The following is a 16,466-nucleotide window of genomic DNA, read 5'->3' on the forward strand; positions in this document are numbered from 1 at the left end:
TACCTCTGCAGCTGCCCACCCCCTTCCTCGTATAAAACATTTCCCATACTGTCAGAAAAACACAATAAAACACTAGCTTCTACTAATTTCCAAAAAACAACAACCACCCATCCAAAAACATTTCACACTATTTCTGGGAACCTCTTTATCAGCTGAATTGAATAGAAACAGTCTGTGCTAATGCTGGCTTTCTGAAATAATTGTTAGGACAACATCGGCATAGGAGACAACTCCTAGGAGCTGAGGTCCTTTTGCACACACCCCAATAAAATATTTGAGAGGACTACCCCCCCCCCAAAGTTGATGGGCGTTGTCATTCAAACAGTGCGTGTGCATCATGTATGGTGATCGATTATGCCAGATATTTTATTCAAGTTGGCACCAGGGGCATAGAAAGGGGGTGGTGGTCTGCCCCAGGTGTCACCCTGAGGGGGTGTGTGACAAAATGGTGGACAGCCAAGGGCTACACTCACTGTAGGGTGGCCAAAGGCACGTGCACACTTTTGTTATGGGCGGCGCTCAAGCGCTGTCCATATCAGCAGTGCTCGAGCGGTGCTGTCCATATCAGCGCTGCGCGTGCACTGTTCGTATCGGTATCATGCATGCGCCGCAGGGTGGTTAGGTTTCTGTTTGTGCCACTGTGCAGTGCATGGAGTCACAAGACTCTGTTTATATTCCAGCGATTCCAGACTGTTGGAAGTCTCAGGGGAGACGGGAGATGGATGTTGATATTACTGGTTTCCTGTTTCTTTCTACCAGTTGCCTCTCTGCTTTCACAGAGAGAGGATGTATATTTCTTTTCTGTCTGCGTAGTTAGAAATAAAACTCTTAGCTCATATTTCTCATCTTCCTGCTGCTTGGATACCCTGCGTAATGAGGGAACATGCCTGGATCCTCAAAGGCTCAGGTCGGAGGACTCGACTGGAGGAGTAGCTCGGTCGAACGCAAGTTCCAACAGTTTGCCCCGCCCCTCGACACCTCGCACTGGGTGCCGGTGAGCCTTCCTTCGCCACTGGTTGGCACTGCTGAACATCAGTCAATTAATTTTGAGAGGGATCAGCCAAACACTATAATCTGCCCATTGCTGGCAAGCAGCCCTCAGAGAACTGGCTAGGGGTGAACATAGCCTTCTGGTTAAAAAAGTTTTAGCCACCCTGTTTGTAGACAATATTGAGTTAGGTGCTTCTACCTGGCAATTGTTTGACTCACCATAAAGAGGCTTCCGTGTCTCTACCTTCATTTGGTTCTGCTTGTCCGCAGTGATAACCAAATGTTTCAGCAAGTCTGAGGGTGAAGGTGTGCCTGGCCGCTTCCATGTCTTGTTAAAAAATAAAGGCTGAGGGAATAGATTCAGAAACCCTGTGGGATTCCTGATGATGTCAGCCTGAGTGAGTTTCTAGTCTTTCAGGAAAACAACTTGCTTTTCTGAAAGCCAAGCCTAAATGAAGGTTTAGTCCGTCACTAATTTTCATTAAGGGAAGGGGTGTTTACCTTAGGAATACACGCCTGTTACAAAAGGCCATTTATAAAATATAATAATAATAATAATAATAATAATAATAATAATAATAATAGAAGAAGAAGAAGAAGAAGAAGAAGAAGAAGAAGAAGAAGAAGAATTTATTACTTATAACCTGCCCATCTGGCCTTCAGATGTCTTCTAAAAGTCAGATAGTTGGTTATTTCCTTGACATCTGGTTGTAGGGCATTCCACAGGACGGGTGCCGCTACCGAGAAGGCCTCTGCCTGGTTCCCTGTAACCTCACTTCTTGCAGTGAGGGAACCACCAGAAAGCCCTTGGAGCTGGACCTCAGTGTCTGGGCCAGACAACGAGGGTGGAGATGTTCCTTCAGGAATACTGGGCCAAGGCCATTTAGGGCTTTAAAGGTCAGCTCCAACACTTTGAATTGTGCTCAGAAACCTACTGGGAGCCAATGTAGGTCTTCCAGGACCAGTGTTATATGGTCTCGGTGGCCACTCCCAGTTACCGATCAAGCTGCCGCATTCTGGATTAATTGTAGTTTCTGGGTCACCTTCAAAGGTAGCCCCACATGGAGCACATTGCAGTAATCAGATAGCCAGAGCATGCGCCACTCTGGTGAGACAGTCTGCAGGCAGGGAGGGTTTCAGCCTGTGTACCAGATGGAGCTGGTAGACAGCTGCCCTGGATACAGAATTGACCTGTGCCTCCATGGACAGCTGTGAGTCCAAAATGACTCCCAGGCTGCGCACCTGCTCCTTCAGGGGCAGTTGCCTCATTCAGGACCAGGGAGTCCCCCACACCCACCCACTCACCTACCCCCTGTCCCCCCAAAACAGTACTTCTGTCTTGTCAGGATTCAACCTCAATCTGTTAGCTGTCATCCATCCTCCAACTGCCTCCAGACACTCACACAGGAACTTCACCGCCTTCACTGGTTCTGATTTGAAAGAGGTAGAGCTGGGTATCATCCACATATTAATGGACACCCAGCCCAACCCCCTCCCCCCGATGATCTCTCCCAGCAGTTTCATGCCCTCTTGATGCTATGGGGCTACAACTCCCATCATTCTTGCCGGCTGGGACTGATGGGAATTGTAATTCCACAGCATTTGAAGGTAGAAATGTTGCTTGTCTCAATCTCAATAATTGGTGTTTGGTTGTTTTCCTATCCAGGGCCGGCCCTGTCATGAGGCAGAGTAAAGCAAGAGCCTCGGGCATCAGATGCTGAGAAAGAGAAGGCTCAGCAGCACCAGGCTGTTCCATTTGCCTCACAGTTTCTTCTGGGACCCCTAATCTGACCTCATGTGGTAGAAGATGCTATCCTGTCACTGATATCAAAGTAAGATTCAGCTTTCGGTCCAGTCAGCTGGAGGGGGTGTCGTCCTTTGCCTTAGCAGCAAAACGTCCTATGGCAGCCCTGTTCCTTCCCTGAGAGTCTAGGAAGCAAAGATTAGATTTTGGATCTCAACACCTGACAAGTTTGAGTGTACTTCTTGTCCTAGACAATAAATCAGGGTTTTTCTAAAGTGGTTGATATTGATCCTCAAGGCTCAATTGGACTGTGCTAGGGGATGAATAAAGACCTAGGGGTTGAAAGGGAGTCAAAAGGGGCCTAGGGATGGAAAAGAAGTTTAAGTAGTATAATGCCAAAAAGAAAAAAGGAACTATGAGCCTCAGAAATAAGGGACACGGGCAGGTAGAGTGCGCCCTTCCTTTGCCAGTGACAAACATCTGTGTTTAGTAAGATCACAATACAACAGTTTTCATTTTTTCACATTTTGTAACTCTTAGTAATAGTAAAGGTAAAGGTACCCCTGCCCGTACGGGCCAGTCTTGACAGACTCTGGGGTTGTGCGCCCATCTCACTTAAGAGGCCAGGGGCCAGCGCTGTCCGGAGACACTTCCGGGTCACGTGGCCAGCGTGAATCGCTGCTCTGGCCAGAGCCAGAGCCAGAGCCGCACACGGAAACGCCGTTTACCTTCCCGCTGGTAAGCGGTCCCTATTTATCTACTTGCACCCGGAGGTGCTTTCGAACTGCTAGGTTGGCAGGCGCTGGGACCGAGCAGCGGGAGCGCACCCCGCCGCAGGGATTCAAACCGCCAACCTTTCGATCGGCAAGCCCTAGGCGCTGAGGCTTTAACCCACAGCGCCACCTGCGTCCCACACAACTCTTAGTAATAGAGATGGATAATTAATAAATGTTGATATCTCATGGCTTTATTTCATTTACATTCCTAATAATATGAGCTGGGGTCCATGACAACTTTATAAGCTCACCAAGGGGTCAGAGAAGTTTGAGGAACCCTGCCATAGATGATAAATGACTTTACAGATTCCCATTGCTGTTATTAGTAGCACAACTCCATAACCACACAGTCAAAGAAAATACAATCTCCTCTGAACTCTAGGGATCAGAGATCAATAAATCTAAAATCAAGTAAAATAACTTTAGTAAAGGTCTGGGGAAAACATTCCTCACGCCCAGCAGGAAGTCTTGTCAACATTTAGAACTTAAATTGAGAATATTTCTTTATTACCATGAGAGAGGGGAAGGAAAAATCCATATCTTCTGAGACTATGCATCATGAATTATTTTGCAGCATTTCAATTTATGAATATTTCTTTTCTCACTTTTTAAAAAATATTTTTATTCCAGTTTTAAAGATAAGTGCCGTGCAGCCTCATTGCCGCGTCTCCAGATACACGCTCGGGAAGCCAAAATGTGTTGCAGTGCAGTGGGAGAAGAATTATGTAAGAGGCTTTTTGATTGATTGTCTTTGCCACTCATAAATAAATCAGTTGTAAGATGTGTACATCCCTCATAATTTCCAGATGAAGAAGAGGAGTTCAAACAAGGTGTTCTTATATTTGCAAGTGGAGCGTAGTTTTGCCCACATAATTCTTAAAAAAAATAAAAATCATCATCATCCCCTCAAGAGAAAAGCTCTAATCTCTTTGCACCAAGGTGTCTGAAAACACAATGGAAAGATTTTAGCTGTATACCCAAGAAAGAGGCAGGTGGTCATTTTGCATAGTCTGGGGAAAATAGTCAAGGACACAGAAAGAACCTTGAACCAGAGTATTCAGGGATGTCAGGAGAGAATTGTGCACCAACACACAGCCTTAACTAAGAGAAAACTCTAGGTAGATCAGACAAAACTGACACCTGATGAAGTGATGCTCCCTGACCACTATGGATCCAGGATACAAGCTTCCTTTATCCTTGCTTTGCCTGATCTCCATCTTCAGCTGTGCAGGAGCCAAGTTTGACACGTAATATCCTATAGCTCTTAATTACAAAGCAGTGGCAGGTTGCCCAGTTCCATCCCATGGGCAAGAGCGCTTTGATGCAGTGACTCAGCCACCCAACATGGCAGCCCAGAAGCATTCACTGGTATATTTAGAATACCTACTTTGCATGTAACACTATGCCAAGTCCAGCCAAGTCTGTATTCCATTGGCACTACTGCTGTGAAACAGACATTGTTTGCTTGCAGAGAGAGCAAAGGCACTGTGATCAATTGAGGAATACCATGTTCCACAAACTGGTGTAGAATTCTAATTGCATTCTATTCAAGTTACTGCGAAGAGTGCAGGGACACATGTTGAAGGCTCCACAGACTCTCCCAGCTCACTAAGCCCTGTTACTCCTTCAGCTTCTGACACTTCCTTTTTCTGGGCTTCTCCATCTTCTCCCTCTGACTGTATATTGTCATCCCACCACCATTCTCTGGGCTCTGAGTCTTCTGCCCTTCTGCCCAGCGGCTTCCTCCCTCCATCCCTCTGCATTCAACTACTCCCTGACCTTCTAGGTCATAAAGCTATTGTGTCCTGGACATTATCATCTGCACTGATGAAAGCTATATAGATGGAAGGGGCAGACCTCAGGCTTAGGAGCCAAACACAGCACCCTAGGCCTCCGCATTTTGCCTTCGGGACTCTTCACAGGCCACACCTCCTCCCAGCCAAACCTGCAATGGCCTCCTTGAGGGTTTTGAACCTGGCTGGAATGTGTCCTTGCACTCTGATGCGGGAGGACAGAGCATGCTGTTGAAGTATGCATAGAAACTAAGCAACTCTAAAATGGCAAAATTTACATTCAGTGCCACATCCACATATGCCTCTGGCCTCACCCACCACTGGCAAGTGCCCCTTAGGAAGTTGCTCAGAAGAAAACACAGCCCTCAGGCTGAAGAGAATTCCCCACTGATATTGGTTGGACGCAGGTGGTGCTGTGGTCTAAACCACAGAGCCTAGGGCTTGCCAATCAGAAGGTCAGCGGTTCGAATTCCAGCGACAGGGTGAGCTCCCGTTGCTCAGTCCCTGCTCCTGCCAACCTAGCTGTTTGAAATCACGTCAAAGTGCAATAGATAAATAGGTACCGCTCCGGGGGGAAGGTAAATGGCATTTCTGTGCGCTGCTCTGGTTCGCCAGAAGCGGCTTAGTCATGCTGGTCACATGACCTGGAAGCTGAATGCCGGCTCCCTCAGCCAATAAAACGAGATGAGCACTGCAACCCCAGAGTCAGCCATGACTGGACCTAATGGACAGGGGTCCCTTTACCTTTACCTATTGGTTGCATACACACCATCCATTTAAAGCACATGACACCGCCCAAAGAATCCCAGAAACTGTAGTTTGTTAACTGTACTGGGAATGGCAGCTCTGAGAGAGGCAAACTACAGTTCCCAGGGTGGAGTTGTCTGCTTTAAACGGGAGGTCTTTCTGGAGCCACAGACAACTAATGGCTCCATAATACTTGGAGGAATGCATCTCCTCCTAAAGCATCGCTGAAAACAAATCTTGCTTGCAGATCCTGCCTGTTGATTTCACAGATCCAGGATAGGATGATGCCTGTGTCTGCCTGCTGTGGGAGCAAATGAGAGTCCTGCCAGCATATTATAGTGTGTAGACAGAGGCTGTGTAGGATGAATAGAGCAGGCAGCAAAGTGACTGCATATTCTGCTATTTTTAGGAATGTATGGGAAGAGAAAGGTTTTCCAGCAGTAGCCCCAGGAGCACAGGGAGGCAGTGGCTAATGTTGCAGATTCCCCATATGAGGCCCCTGACATCACTCTGGATTCACACAGCTGTAGATTGCAGGATTGCATACCTACAGTCAATGTGGTAGAGCACATGTGTTGCATGCAAAGTGGACCAGGAGCTGGAGCTGGTTTCTCCAGTTATCTGGGAAAAAAACCTTGGAGAGTTGCTCTCAGTCAGCACAGAAAATGTTAAGGTGACCAATGCCTGACTCAACTTAAGGTAGCTTCATCTGTTCAAGCATACTGAAGATACATTGCAGGAAGATATGTGGGCCTCTAGGAAAAAAGGGACCTCCAGCTAGATTAGTTAGAATGAGTGTAGAAGTTGGTGGTTTCTTGGTTTGTTTTTAAAAAGGTACACCTTGCTTCCTTCAGTTGCACATGATGTTGTGGTTTGTGCAAACCCACAGCCTGCCCTGCCTCGCCAGCCTCTAAGGCCAACCTTCATTTCACTCTATAGACTTTCTGCATAATTAGGGACACTGCTGGTCCCCACTGATTCATCAGTGAAATGTGTACTTGAATAATTAAGCCGCAGTTGGGCGGAGGCATCTCTTAAGAGCCAGAAAGTACAGAAGGCAATTAATGAGTTTCATTATTTGGTTTGAGAAAAAACAACTTCTTCACGTTTTTTTTTTCTTCCAGGAGGATATCTCTTTTCATGGCTTCCGAGCTGCTTTATGGGTGGCAAGGAATGCTTTAATGTCTATGCTCAAAAGCTAGTATTCTCTTATAAATTCCAGATTGCAACATCAAGTGTGCCACATGAGTGATGCCTCATTAAAAGTATCAGAAGAAACCATTCTCTTGTCTGTCTTTTAGTGTCAGCAACTGCCTTGCAAAGTCTTGTTGTTGCCAGCAATTAATAACTACCCACATCTGCCCAAGTTCTAGCAAAGCAGGGTGGTTTTATTAATTAAATGGTCACTCTGGTACCTGCGACATCTCACCTCATGCAATGTGTGTGCGTGAGCGCATGTGTGCACGCATGCTGGAAATACATAATGCCTCCCCTGCTGCTTTTCTATCACAAACAACCATTGGCAGCTGGGATGGCCAATGTAACTAATGAGGAAGGATAAATAGGTAATCAACAGAAATAGCTTCCTGGCAAATTTAGAGCAAGTATTTGAAAAATAGTCTGCTTATCGCCAGGTACGTTTCTATAACTTTGGCCTTTGCTAGTGCTGAGCTGAAAGTGTTCCCATGGAACAGTCTCCCTCAAGAGATTGTGGACTCTCCTTCATTGGAGGTTGTTAGGCAGAGGCTGGATGGCCTTCTGTCATGCATGAGCTGGCTGAGATTCCTGCATTGCAGGGGTTGGACTAGATGACCATTGGGTCCCTTGCCAACTCTACGATTATATGATTATACGATACATTCATGCCTGAATTGCAGGAAGAAATGTGTCAAAGCAGCCTGCAACGTCAACAGCAACCAGGGATGAATGGTGCCCACTGGAGCTGGTAGGGCAGTTGGCGAGGAACCAGAGCCAATGAACAATTTCATTTTGTTTTGTCCCTGTCCTCCTCCTGGCTGAGTTCTGCAAGATCAACGCTGAGACTAAGGAGAATGAGGTTGCAAGAACACAGGGAAGTGATGGCAGGCTGAGGTTGGTAGGGCAGTGCCCCATCTGCCCTAATGGAGCAGCCACCACTGCTGGCAACATTTAGGGAGAGCTTGCTGTTGCAATTGAGATCCTTTGAGCGATGGCTGGCTGCCATTTTCCTTTCCCGCAAGTGCCCAGGAACCATGCTAGGTTGTCTTAGAAGAATGTTCTCAGTAGTTTTGGGGAAGTATTAAGTTATACACTAAAACTGGGAGGGACCAGGAGGATGTCCAGGCAGTGGCTGGTATGGAGTAATCCCACCCTACTCCTCTCCAGTCTGGTGGGGCTTTAAGGAGTAGCTAGACAATCACCACATCTACACCCCATTTTAAGGATATCCACCAGCTGCCATCAGTGGGGAGCTGACCAGCCGCACTTCTGCCCACTTGGCAGGTGGAAAGGTGAGCTCTACACCAGTGTAATGATGCAGGCAGGAGAAGGATGGAGCCAGGAGGGCTGGCAGAGGGAGACCTCCACCAAGTCCACACACTTCAGCTCAGTGCAAAGGGGGTTTGGAATGATCTGCCAGCCCCTCGCCAAATTAATTCATCCTTAAAAGTTGGCTTTTTAAAAAAGCGGCATTTTTTGCTCATTTATATATTTATTTTGTTTCTAGCATCACAAGGGACCCCAGGGTAGGGTACAATAAGCAATCTAAAACCATAAGAATAAAATCATAAGAGGGGAAAAAATCCAAATTGTTAATCAATACAACCATATGATAAAACTAGGGCCATTAAAACAGATCAGTAAAGCAGACACCGTTAAAACAGCGAACTACATTTTAGTACCCAGTCTAGACAGAAACATCCAGTAAATCCCTGAGTGAACAACCTTGTTTTCAGCTGGCATAGAAAAGCAAAAGTTAATTTATCCATTGCGTTACAGAGTTCTTGTTACGTTGTTCCTCTCCCCTCTACATATGTCATTTTCTTGTTTCTCTTTTTTATTTTCTCTTTTTTAATATCACTTGCTTTCTTCTTTTGCGTGAGAAGCAAGGATGTTTGACACAGAATGGTTTTGCTACGTATCATCACAGGAGAATATTAATTAAAATATTAAAAAAGGGAAAGAACAAAAATCTAAAAAGAGAAGAAAAGTGAGCAAGCAAAAAGAAACGGAGCTGTCCTCTCTCACTTGGAATACTCAGATATGATCAATATTTCCTAAATTATGGCAGTACATGCATCTCCAGGACTGTTTGAATAGTTTTCAAAAACATCTCAAAACGTGCACCCTAAGAGATCTGAATTATTCCAACACGCTAGCTAGAAATCTGAAAACTGGTACACATGTAGCCCAAGACATTTGGATTGCAAAAGAAGCCTGAAAGGCTATCTTTCATATCACAGAGCACAAAATGGAAAGCACTCAGAAACTTGAAATTTAGGACACAGGTAATCCAAGAATTCAATGCCTTCCTAAGCTGATAATTCCATCAGTGAACAAAATGGGCAGAATCTAAGTGGGGGTGGACATAAGGGGTCTGATGAGAGAAAAGCACAGCTGCCACCACAGTGAGATCCCACTAGCCTGAGCCACATTGGGCTCTAACACAGGCCAACTCCCCTGGCTGCTTCCTAGCTAACAGACAACAACAAGCATCTGAACATCAAGGGCTGGTGGAATGAAGACCAGATCCTTACCCAACTCCCATGACAAGCCTGCTTCCCCATTGTATAAAACTAAATAAAGCTGTGGCCTGTTTCAACCCGCAAATGAGTCTTTGTTTCACTTATTCCTGACATGCTAATGACCTGCAACCTGTGACAGCTGCACAATACAAAATTCAGAAACAGGGAAGCCTTCCAAAAAAACCATGTGCAGGACTGAAGGCTGGGCAGTGGCAGGTCCACTCCTCCTTCATACGCTTCAATAAACTGGGTGGTAGTGGTTGGGGGTGGCCGTGTTGGCTTCCAGAAGCATCTAGCTATGCATATTCATACTAGCAAATAGAGTTAACAACAACAATAATAATTCAAGTTGTATACCACCCTTTATCAAAGGATCTCAAGATGGAGTACAACATTAGAAACACACCATAAACCATCCATGATAAAAAGATAATAAAAACACGGTAAAAAAGCATACTGTCAGACAGCCTAATAGTAAAATAATCATAATAATAACAGTCATCCCCCCCCCTCCATGTGTGTGTTTGTATATATGTAGGCATAGACACAAATCTGGATCATTTCCAATTAGGGTGCTGGACCCTGACTTACCTTTGAGTTCACCACTTCCAAGGAGACATTCTGAGGCATAGCACTTGGAACTGAAATGAAGAGGGGGAATGGATGAGATTGGGAAAACCATAATTAGAGTTACATGTGCCAATGGCACCTTTTCTAAAAAACCTATCTTCCTTACCTCCTCTAAAAAACAACAACACACACAAAAAAAATCCTTCCAGTAGCACCTTAGAGACCAACTACCGTATTTTTCGCCCTATAGGACGCACCGTCCCATAAGGCGCACCTAGTTTTTTGGGGGGGAAATAAAGGGGAAAAAAATATTCCCCCCCCCAGGCGCGGGGCTGGGGCGGGGGAGGCCCGAGCTTCCCCCGCCCCAGCCCCCAAACAGGCAGCTCTCTGCAAGCCGTGGGAGCCCAGCGCTGGCTCCCGCTGCTTGTGGAGAGGTCTGCGAAGCCTGGATGCGCTGAGCTCAGCGCGCGCAGGCTTCTGCATGCAGGCAACTCTCCGCAAGCAGCGGGAGCACTCCCGCTGCTTGCGGAGAGGTCCGCGAAGCCTGCAGAGCGAGAGGGGTCGGTGCGCACCGACCCCTCTCGCTCTCCAGGCTTCAGCGAAAGCCTGCATTCGCCCCATAGGACGCACACACATTTCCCCTTCATTTTTGGAGGGGAAAAAGTGCGTCCTATAGGGCAAAAAATACGGTAAGTTTGTTCTTGGTATGAGCTTTCGTGTGCATGCACACTTCTTCAGATACACTGAAACAGAAGTCACCAGACCCTTATATATAGTGAGAGGGTGGGGAGGGGTATTACTCAGCAGGGTGGTGGGAATGGGTGATTGGCTGATAGGTGTGGTAAACCTGTTGATGACTGTTAATGACTGCAATTGGTCTTACAGGAAAAAGCAAATTGCTACACAGCAGGCGAAAACCCAAATGGCTACAGCTAATCAGCCAAGTGGGGAAAATTCCTGCTGTGCTCCTGTCACAATGAAAGATGACACTCGATGGCATAGCAAGGTCAATCGCAAGATGCCCTAAAATTAGGGAGAGGTGGGAGGGTGTTCCGATGCACGAGCCAAAAGAGGAAGCTCTGGGTCATGTGAATGGGTTTATATAGGTTCCTCGATCCGTTTAGACTGCACCCCATTGGCCAGATTAAACCCAGCAACGAGGGACCTACCAATCAGGTGTTGTGGCTATCCAATAGACCCACCCACAAACAGGAGGTCAGTTTCCAGATCTCACTGCAACACATGCCTTCTTTTAGGGAGGACACGATTTAATGGATAATATTTTAACAGTGCTCTTGCTGTTTTATTACTGATTAGTGTTTTTATGACTGCTAATTGTTTTACGACTGGCTTTTTTATTGCTGCTTCTTGATTTTTCTTATACCTTTTAATTGATTGTTTTTTATTACTGTTGATGGCGGCTTTGTAAATGTATTCTAGTAGTAAAAGTCAGGAAAGAAATGTGCATGGATCCCCTACCTTTGGGATCAGGGATGTAAAACATTGGCCGATGCAATCAGCAGGATATTTGTTAGCCAACAGATTAAATTAGATCTTCTCAGACGAACATGCGGATTGGAACAAAGCTATCCTTTGGTTTTCACACTTCTCTAAATTTTGCACATCAAAGTGCAAGTAGATAAATAGGTAAACGGCGTTTCCATGCGCTGCTCTGGTTCGCCAGAAGCAGCTTAGTCATGCTGGCCACATGACCCAGAAGCTGTATGCTGGCTCCCTCAGCCAGTAAAGTGACATGAGCGACATGAGCGCCACAACCCCAGAGTCATCTGTGACTGGACCTAACGGTTAGGGGTCCCTTTACCTTTACCTTTTACTTTCTTGTGGGCTTCCCATAGGAATCTGGTTAGTCGCTACAGGAAGCCAGATGTTGATTTAGTGGGACCTGTGGTCTGATCCAACACACACAGTTTCCAGAACCCTTAACAAACTACACTTTCCAAGACTCTTTGTGGGAAGCCATAGGCTTTAAATGAACAGTGTCGATGTGACCCACATTTATCCTCCTACCCCATCTAGACTGTTTTTTTAGTTTAGTTTAGTTTTAAATATATTGTCTTTTAATGTATTGGCTGTCCTTTATAAAGATCGTGAACCACATGGAGGACTCAGTTCAAAAAGCAGGGTGTAAACCTACTAAATATTATAACACAACATGATGTAAAATCTCTTTGAACCTGTCTTAGACATGAACTGCTATCATGCAAAATGTAGAATGGTAACTTTTATCATGGAGGCACCAGCAAAGCTCGAAAGCTGATTTGCGTGTACATTATGATATCAGCTGTTTAATTCTGAAAGATCAAGCTGTTATAGCACCAAGATTGAGATTTTAATTAAAGATCAAAGCAATCAGGGTGTTATAAATAAGAACAAGATGCACCTGTTTCCTCAAATGAAATGTTTTAACATCAAAAGTTGACCTCAAACACTGGTGTGCATATTTACATGTTAAATAGCTTCAGTTGCTGCCTTGCACAGTTTGGGGCAAGCACTGAGAACTTTGAAAGTGTTTTCATCCATAGGTGATCAGCTTCACATAAAAATATTCTCATTAAAAACATGTATCAGGCAGTTTTATTATGGAGAAATCTGGGGCAGAACCACTCCTCAAGTAGAAGCAGATGACTCTCAGCTTCTCTTAGTTTCTCATTTTTCCCACCCTTCACTTCACTCCATGACACCTTAGACTTTCTTTTTAAAAAACAAGCCTTCACAAGAATCATCTGCATCTTTTTCCTAATATACCCATTTTTATATGCAATTTTGTCTTACATAATTCATGTGCATGTGTGTTATTTTCACTAATGCATGTTTTCCAGTGGACTTTCCAATGTATTTTTTGGCCGCAAAATTACGTCACAAAAGACAAAGAAGTGCAAGTTTCAACGGATAACCATGTAAAAACCAGCTCAAGTAGTAGAGCAGCATTTGAAACCCAGTTAAAATAATCTGGCCAAGGACAAAACACATGACAAGGGCACAGGAACGAGCCAGCAGTAAATCACACTAAACAAGCTGGAGTCCACTTTTTATTAGCAAAACAGGATCTGCACAGGAGTGTCAGGCCTAATAACCACATCAACTCAGGTCTTGCCCCTATAAGGAAGTAGTCACACTAAAGGTCCCAGCCTCCCCTCAGCCATCCATGTCTCCTCCTCTCCAAGATTTCCCCCAAACAATGAGAGACTAAGTCTGTGTGCCTGCCTTTGCTTCTCCCATTTTATGCCTCTCTTGGTCCCACTAGCTGTCGACCTGTAGGGGCACCGCTTTCCTGTCCCTGATGCAGACAACACTGAGCTAGATGAACCAACTGTCTCAACTGGCATAAGTCATCTTCCTGTGCTACTTAATTATAAGATTTTGATGAATTCAGAATAGTTCTGTGCATTTGGTGATGGCTATTAACATTCTCATGCTATTAAGAGGCGGATAATGAGATAGACCCCTGAGTTGACAGCATCTCTGGAAAGGCCCATTCTTCAAACAATCTGTCCTACTTTTGAGAAATGAGCACATATTTACAACTGGCGAAAGAAAAATTAAAAGTTGCAATGTGATTATAGATACAGTTATTGATTTGTTTCATGCTGCTTTGTATTCCAGCCATTTCATATGACAGTCTCCTTTTTATTATTATTATTCTGGGCAGGCATTGCTGCATAGTGTACCAGTTCTTGATTGGGTCAATCCTATTACTCTGAAAGATCAATAAGAAGGAATTATCCAATAAGCTCAGAGACCAAATCACATAGAATTACTGTTCCTCTCCCAGTTCTAGGAATTGTAAAACCAGATTGTGAGAAATAACTAGATCAAGGAAAATATTAACGGTTCAAACCACTTATCATGGTCGTACATATACTGCCTTAATGTGATCAATCTGCCTTGTCCATTCCTGTCAATTTCTTTATTGGTTTTACCCAAAATAGTTGTTCTGGGGGTTTTACTTTGTGAAGTCCCCCTTTAGGGCATTCCCTGCTTATTTAAAATAATAATAGCTCCACAGAGCTATTGCTAGATGGAATTAACCAGGCAATGAAGCATCAATAGCCAGCCTGCGAGAATTTAATTGCTGCTTTTTTTAAAAAAAAAATGTCACAATATAACCAACACCACATATTTTGGGTGCTAGTTAACTACTTTTTTCACTTCTCAGAAAGTTGTCCAGGATAAAGTTCCAGGCTCGTATCTTCACTGAGGGATAGAAGAGAAGTGAAGAGAATGGGAGGGGTGATAATTTGGTTCTCATTTTAATGCCTAATTTGCCCTTCCTGGATCAATTATTTTGACATGTTTCAATACTACTTGAGCTGGTTTTAACACAGGGGACAGAATTCAGTGAGTCTTGTTAAAAAAACAACAACACATTTTAACGTTTTAACGTTATGTTGTTTGGACTTCATGTGAACTACCCAGAAGACTCTGGTGATTGAGAGGGCAAGTGTTTTGCATCAATAAGCAAAGTGTATCATAAACTGCCCTGGTGGTATTATAAATGCATAGAATAAAATAAAATATATTCTTCAATTCAGCCTGCTGTTGTTAATCTGAGGTTATCAGAGCTCTCTAGCTCATTAGCAGACCTTGATGTTGAGCGGAAGGTTTTATTTAAAAACATTCGTCTCTTGATGCTTTTCTGCTCAAGAAGAATTAAAACTTTATGAGCTAACTTTCTAAATTCCTCCATGAATATGAATCTCCCTTTTTCTCCCGGAAAGTCAAAGTTCAGTGCTGAGGCCATCATCCTGGTCTTCAGAGTCTCAATTCAATCTCCATAAATTAAGTGCAATATAATTTTTTCACCCAATTGTGTTGGTGTGTGTGTTTTGTTTTCATAATTATACGCATGAGGTATTTTATTCTGCCAAGGTCTGTTTTGTAGTATAAAAAGGTATCTCAATTAGATGGATAGGTGAAAGTGCCACTTGAAAATGTATTAGAGAAATGTCAACGGTGGAAATAATAGACCAGCTCTCCAAAAAAAAAGAAGGCAGCGGTATCACAAATTAACTTTTACAAGGTAATAAACAGTGCTGCTTACAATAACATCTATAAAGAGGTTTGATCTACTTAGCTTTGAAAAGGATATTTGTAGCCTTATGAAATGAATGGCTATCTCAAACAGTCCTCTGTGGTTACTGAAGAGGTTTTATTCAAGTAACCACAGGTTATCACTGCGAGGCAATCAAGGGAGAGCGATCAATTCCAAGTCTTTCTGCCATCACCATCCCACATTCAAGTTGGGGTCAGGCCAGCAATTACAAGGGTCAGGAAATGTGTGAAAATATGTATAAGGACACAAGGCCTTTGGGCAGGATGCAGTTTGACTTGCTTTCCTTTGTATAAAACAAGCCCGAAGGAGGCCCCCAACCCGCTCACAGGTCCTTGTATGATGAGTGGAAACAGTTGGTCCTGGCAGCAAGTATTAACCACTCTCAGTTCCAGCCTGATAATTGCCACCTGCCCAGATTTTAACTTGTCTGAATTAATTTTAAGATTTATTTTAATTAATTGATGTCTGTTTTTATGCATATTGTGTTGTTTTTACGATGTTAGCTGCTGTGAGCCCGGCCTCAGCTGGGGAGGGCGGGATACAAATAACATTTTTTCATCTACGCCAAGCTAAGCAGTTGGCTCCTTACCTCTCTCGCCCTGACCTAGCCACTGTGATCCACGCGACGGTCACCTCCAGACTGGATTATTGTAACTCGCTCTACGTGGGGCTGCCCTTGAGACTGACCCAAAAACTTCAGCGGGTGCAGAATGCCGCAGCGAGACTCCTTACGGGGTCTTTGCTGCGAGATCACATTCATCCAGTGCTATACCAGCTGCACTGGCTCCCGGTGGAGTATAGGATCAGGTTTAAGGTGCTGGTTTTAACCTTCAAAGCCTAGGACCCTCGTACCTACGGGACCGCCTCTCCTGGTATGCCCCACAGAGGAACTTACGGTCTTCAAATAAAAACATCTTTTTTATTTTTTAAATAAATTTTTTATTAATTTTCCAATTTTTAACAAACACCAAATGAAAACATCTTGAAGGTCCCAGGCCACAGAGAGGTTAGGCTGGCCTCAACTAGAGCCAGGGCTTTTTCGGCTGCGGC

The 16,466-nt window shown here is 44.4% G+C and overlaps 1 protein-coding gene across 3 annotated transcripts in view; it reads right to left on the reverse strand.

The window, feature by feature from the left end:
- The window catches only part of DCC (DCC netrin 1 receptor), a gene marked incomplete at its 5' end in the record, with an annotated part of 954,207 nt that overhangs the window by 220,141 nt on the left and 717,600 nt on the right, over nucleotides 1-16,466 (reverse strand). For all 3 annotated transcript variants that reach the window (XM_079994683.1, XM_079994682.1, XM_079994684.1), the window contains one exon: nucleotides 10,364-10,413. In XM_079994683.1, coding sequence (XP_079850809.1) covers nucleotides 10,364-10,413 — 50 coding nt within the window. The remainder of the gene's footprint in view (nucleotides 1-10,363; nucleotides 10,414-16,466) is intronic.

Source organism: Podarcis cretensis (assembly GCF_951804945.1).
Source record: "Podarcis cretensis genome assembly, chromosome: 11".
NCBI classification, from domain to species: Eukaryota; Metazoa; Chordata; class Lepidosauria; order Squamata; family Lacertidae; genus Podarcis; species Podarcis cretensis.